The sequence below is a fragment of the Cynara cardunculus genome (assembly GCF_001531365.2).
Source record: "Cynara cardunculus var. scolymus isolate 2C chromosome LG 5, CcrdV1, whole genome shotgun sequence".
In the NCBI taxonomy this organism is placed as follows: domain Eukaryota; kingdom Viridiplantae; phylum Streptophyta; class Magnoliopsida; order Asterales; family Asteraceae; genus Cynara; species Cynara cardunculus.
Window position 1 is genome coordinate 26,808,051 of NC_037532.1, and position 6,468 is coordinate 26,814,518.

At 34.1% G+C, this 6,468-nt stretch overlaps 1 protein-coding gene across 1 annotated transcript; it reads left to right on the forward strand.

Annotated features, from left to right (window-relative positions):
- The first annotated feature begins 3,493 nt into the window (after positions 1–3,493).
- On the forward strand, positions 3,494–5,544 carry LOC112513667 (butyrate--CoA ligase AAE11, peroxisomal-like). The gene is made up of 2 exons (XM_025120006.1): positions 3,494–3,691; positions 3,834–5,544. Exons 1-2 carry the CDS (start codon positions 3,494–3,496, stop codon positions 5,400–5,402), a joined length of 1,767 nt encoding a protein of 588 aa, XP_024975774.1. The 3' UTR covers positions 5,403–5,544.
- Positions 5,545–6,468: the final 924 nt, after the last annotated feature.

Here is a 6,468-nt window from a genome sequence, read left to right on the forward strand (position 1 = left end):
AAAAAAGTTTGAGCTTATTAGGTTGTTCTCACGTTCTCATAAATCACAAGGGTTCTCGTTTGAACCTCCACACACACACACACACACACACACACACACACACACACACACACACACACATATATATATATATATATATGAGCAAGTTCAAACGAGAACATTAATTATTTAAGAAAACAAGAAAAATGTGCGTAATGTACAAAATCCTATATGTATTTACATACAAAATCATACAGGTTCAAAAGTACATTAACAAAAAAAAATTTGTTTTCTTAAATAAGTAGCGTTCTCGTTCGAATATTCTATCTATATATATATATATATATATATATGCACATTATTATGAATTTGTGTGAATAAAGTAAATTTATTATTTTAGCCATCTGTATACAATACATCAACGTCAACTAAAAAGTTATTCTTTAATAGATATTTTGAATAAAGAAATTCAATTTACGAAATCAATTTATGATTTAAAGATTTGACATAACATAATAAGAAGTTAATTATGTTTTTTTTAAATTAGAAATCAAATGAAATTAATAACACTTGTATTGGAGTTGAAACAAATAGACTTCTAATTTCGACCATTTATTACTACTCAATTTTCACATCACAAAACACAGGTTATGGACAAGTACAGCAGGATAGACGACGACAACAATTAATAGAGGACCATCAATCTATTTATTGTTTGTCTCTTTGATAAAACGGTAGATCTGGAAATATGAATCATTTAATGCACAAACTTTCATCCTTTATGGTCACATAAAAATTAAAATATCATCAACTTATTTAATTCAAATTATACTTAAACAGTTAGTATTAAAAAATAAATTTTAAATGATTTACGTTCAATATATTATTAACATTTTAAAGCTGTTTAAAACACAATATTATGTCATTATTTTGCCCTACTTCGTTTAACAATCAAGATTTCAAATTAGTTTAAGGGAATATTTAATGTAATAAGAAATTTTTGTAATTTTATATATATATACACACACACACTAGAAGGATACTCGTGCAACGAATCGAGACACATTTTTCATTTCAATGTTTCGTTTTATTTTTTATCCATGTCGATATAATACGATTTTATGTGCTTTTGAAAAAACGACAATGTTTCTATTTTTGAATAAAATATAAATTTAAAAATATCATATAAAATTTGCAAAAACTATATCAATATTAGTATCAAATTAACTATTTAAAAGTTTTTGTTTGTATATTTTTTTTAATTCAAATTTTTTATTATAATTTAATTTAACGTAACGAAGTAACATAATTTAGGTTTAATAATATATTTTTTTATAAAGATAATGTTTATTCTCTATTTGATTATGTTTATCCGCAGTTAATTACACAAATTCAAACATAGCGCTTTAATAAGTTGTACTTATGCACAATTTAGTTATAATCTTGAATTTTAAGTAATATGCATCAATAGACAGTACTTTATGTATATAAATAGTTTTTAAAAGTTTTTATTAAATGTTTTATAATATAGTATATATATATATATATATATATATATATGTATTTAATTGATTTATTAGTATTAGGAAAAGAAGTCTTGTTCATTAATACTTTTCAGATCCAAGGAAAATGTCTTTATATTTTCTTAACAACTCAGGTGCAAGTCCACACATATTCAAGTGTGGAATGACCATAACAACCCTTTCAAAGACTTTTGACTGCTTCTATGCTTGGAGCTTACATCATATTAAACATCAAATTTCTTTAAGTTTTTCTTTTTCTAAAACCAACATCAAATTTCTAAAACAATTTATTCTTCTTAATAATAAAATAATATTTTAGTAATATATTAATATTTGGTATCTTGTAGAAAACATTTTTACAAATAATATTTTAAGAAAAAAGTTCAGAAAAACTTAATAAACTTAATTTTTCATTTTAAATGATTAAATCGTTGATTTTTTTTGGGTAAAAGTAAACTATTTTTAAATTGAATAATTCCTTTTAAATAAATAAACCATAGAAGATCAGGTGGTGATCCTTTGGCCAGATTTTGAAGATCGGCATGAAGACTCAATTCTCAAGTTTCTGAAGAATGACTGATAGTGGTTTCTAGAGCCTTTAATTCTAGGCGGCCATGGCGGAGTTTGTTCCAACGACGACCGCCATAGTCTCTTCAAAAGAAGAAGAGTTAACCATAAGGGTGATGCCTGATTGGTTTGAGCTTGACTCCAAAGGTCAAAAGTACCTGGAGGTCCCAAGTTCAAATCCAAGGAGGAATAAAAATCCCCTTGTGGCCACGGAGATTCAAATGCGGTGACTTCGGGCTATCTGCAAAGCAGGTGGTCGCCATGGGATTAGTCGACTCGCATAGCGGGTTGGATATCCAGGTTAATCAAAAAAAAATTCAAAAGCATCCTTAGTTGTTGATCGATGGCGGTGGATGGCTGCGTGGCGATGATCAATCTTGAAATTTCATTAGGTTTTGAGATTCAAGAATCGGAAGAATTTGGTTCTTCTAGATAAGATAGTGGAGAGGATAGCTTTATGGACATCATATGGGGGTGGCGAAGGGGAGAGAGAAGTGAGTGGTGGCTCCATCTCCATCATCCTTGTTCTCCATACTTGGGATGGTAGAAATTTGTCGGAAGAAGATTCAGAAGGAGATGAAGACTTATTGCAGAGTGACACTGATTTTGCGAGATATCTATGGTGGTTGTTGATGGTGAATGATGTTGGTTCGAAAAAACTGGGGTGTGAACCCTAAAGAATGTCCCGTGATACCATAATACGCACAATATTTTATTTTTCACATTTAATTGTCGGATTGAAATTCATTAATTTGTACCGGAGTTTATAAAATCTACTTATAATCTAACTCTGGTTAAATCAAGATAACAATCAAGAGTTTGTAACTAATTGGGAGACTTCTCTCACCACCGATTTATAACTAATTTGTTATTAAAAAAGATGAAAATACTCTTGGTTAGTAGTGATAGGACAAAAGACTTATTTCAGAACCAAATACATAATCTAGGGACTATAGTTTATACATATGGACGGTTTTCAGATTTTTGGTTAAGCCAGATTAAAGTTATTAATATTATAACTTTGCTCAAAAAGTTATTTGATTTTATAGTAAAACATAAAAGAAAAATGACACTTGAAAAAGTTATTTAAAAAAAACCATCATCAAAAAGTTTCCAAATTTTTTTAATGCAACAAGATCATCCAAAGGCCTTCATTTGTTCAAAGTCAAGAGGCTGTGTTCAAACACATACTGACTCACATGTGTAGTGCCATTGCCAAGCATATTCCCCATTATTTTTCCAAAATCATCCGTGGCCTACCCCCAACCCACCTAAATAACGTGCCTCTCACCACTATATATACATACTCCTTCATCTCCTTCCCACCATAACTTAAACATAACTCTTTCTCTCTTTCTCTCCCAAGATCACAGACGTTTTCTGCACCAAAAACCAGGCCCTAGTTGAACTTTGTTAGAGCATTAATGGACAGACTAGCCAAGTGTCCAGCAAACTATGTCCCTCTCACTCCTCTTACTTTCATCAAAAGAGCTTCCATGGTTTATTCTAACCGTACCTCTATCGTATATGATGGAGTCCGCTTCAACTGGCGCCAAACATATGAGCGATGCTGCCGTCTCGCCTACTCCCTCCGTTCGCTTAACGTTGTCAAGAATGATGTTGTAAGTTTCTTGCTTTTTAAGTCTTTTGTATGTATATATAAGAGTAGGCATGAATTCTACACGAAAAGATACATATATTTTTCAATGAGTATATAAGAGTAGGTTCTTGTTTCTAATTGTGGGTTTGATTATTAATTTATAGGTATCTGTACTGGCACCGAATGTACCTGCGTTGTATGAGATGCATTTCTCAGTGCCAATGGCAGGAGCAGTTCTTAACGCTATTAACACACGACTAAATGCTAAAAGCATAGCCACGATTCTCCATCATTCCCAAGCCAAGGTCTTTTTCGTGGACTATGAGTACGTTCCCCAAGCATCGGAGGCACTACGGTTGCTGATGGCGGATTTTAAAGACAGCTCTTCAGCCCAATACGCTATGCCTTTGGTCATTGTGATTGATGACCTCAACAAGCCCACTGGGATCCGTCTTGGAGAGTTGGAGTACGAGCAACTCATCAACTACGGCAATCCTCAGTACCCAGGTGAAGATGTTGAGGACGAGTGGGATGCAATTGCGCTGAATTACACATCTGGAACTACTTCTGATCCCAAGGGGGTAGTTTATAGCCACCGTGGTGCTTTCCTGAGCACGATGAGCTTGATTCAAGGCTGGGAAATGGGTACGGAGGCCGTGTATCTTTGGTCACTGCCGATGTTCCATTGCAACGGCTGGACGTTCACCTGGGGTGTAGCGGCACGAGGCGGCACGAACGTGTGCATACGCAACACCACTGCTGAAGAAATGTACAGAAGCATCTCTCAGCACAAGGTGACTCATATGTGTTGTGCCCCTATTGTATTCAACATCCTTTTAGAGGCCAAGCCCCATGAACGTCGTGAAATAACCTCCAAAGTCAACATACTCACCGGAGGAGCGCCACCGCCGGCCGTCCTCTTGGAGAAGATGGAGGATCTTGGATTCCACATCATGCATGCCTACGGCCTCACTGAGGCCACCGGACCTGCTCTTGTGTGTGAGTGGCAATCGAAATGGAACGAGCTACCTAGAGACCATCAAGCGAGATTGAAGGCTCGTCAGGGTGTAAGTATACTCACACTCGCTGACGTSGATGTGAAGAACAAGGACACCATGGAGAGYGTTCYRCAYGATGGGAMSAYSATGGGAGAGATCGTWCTCMGAGGAAGTAGCATCATGAAAGGGTACTTAAAAGAYGAAARRGAGACTGMAAAAGCCTTYMARAAMGGATGGTTYTTMACCGGCGAYGTGGGTGTYATCCATCCCGAYGGATAYCTAGAAATCAAAGACMGGTCAAAAGAYGTGATCATCTCCGGCGGAGAAAACATCAGTAGCGTGGAACTGGAGTCCATTCTATTCAAACACCCCGCCATACTTGAAGCAGCGGTGGTGGCGATGCCTCATCCACGGTGGGAAGAAAGTCCTTGCGCTTTTGTCGTACTGAAAAAGACCGGAAGCACCACGGAAACCGAACTCTTGACATATTGCCAGAAAAACATGTCAAAATTCATGGTTCCAAAGAAGGTGGAGTTTGTGAAAGAGCTACCAAAAACAGGAACAGGTAAAGTCCAGAAAGTGGAGCTCAGAAAAATGGCGAAAACTCTTCAAATCTCTGAAAACACACCCAGAAACAACAAGATATCTGAAAAAGAGATTCATTTGGATCAAACTCGATACCACCAAGATGAACCTCATGATCAAGAAAAGGTTCTTGCAATGTCACGACTTTGAATTAATCATTATCTTATTTTTTGTTATCATGTAACTTAATACAAAATATAGAGTGTATCCCCATATGTACGTATGGTTAACAATAATTTTATGATACATATGGTTTATGTGGCTTGTCCATAAGAAAAGGGTTTTTAGCTCCATCTTAATTTTGATAGTTTTCATTTCTAGGTTGTAAAGCTACATTAACATTAAGAAAATGACATGCATGCAACTAAATAAGTAACCCGTGTAATGGATTATATAGTATGCAAGATACGTGATCAATTAAATAAATAACCCGTCCAATAACGGGAGTATATAGTATGTCAGTTGCGTGATCAATTAAATAAATAACCGTTCCATGAATTATATATATAGAGTATGCCAGTTACGTGATCAATTACAACAAAAGTGATGAACTATTGGGATAACTCACTACCGGAACACTGGCCATTTCCGGCGGACGGAACCGTGTGACTTCAAAAAAGTCAACTTTTGTTGACTCCCACCGGAAATCCGCCGGTAAAAGTATTTCAATAATATCTCGGGCAGATTTCATAATTACTTAGATTAATCTTGTATTTAGATCTAATTACAACAATTTACCAGCAAATTTCCGGCGGATATTAAATTTAAAAAAATAATTAATTATCCGCCGAAAATAATTATCAGAATTTTAAAAAAATAAATAAGAAATAGTATATATATATCAATTTCCAGCGAATTTCTGACGGATATTAATTTTTTAAAAATATAATTAATTATCCGCCGGAAATAGTTATACATAATATTTCTTATTTATTTTTTAAAATTTTGATAATGATTTCCGACGGATAATTAATTATTTTTTTATTAAAAAAATTAACTATTTCCGGCGGATAATTAATTATTTAAAAAAAATAACTTTTTTTAAAAAATATTTTTTATTTTTCTGCCGGAAATCCGTCGGAAATTTATTTGAAATAAAAATCATTTTAACAGTTTCCGGCGGAATTATTTTTTTCTCATTTTTCAAACTTTTCTTTAAATAATGGATTGTATTGGACTTTTACGGATGTTAATGGACTTTAACGGTTCTATTGGG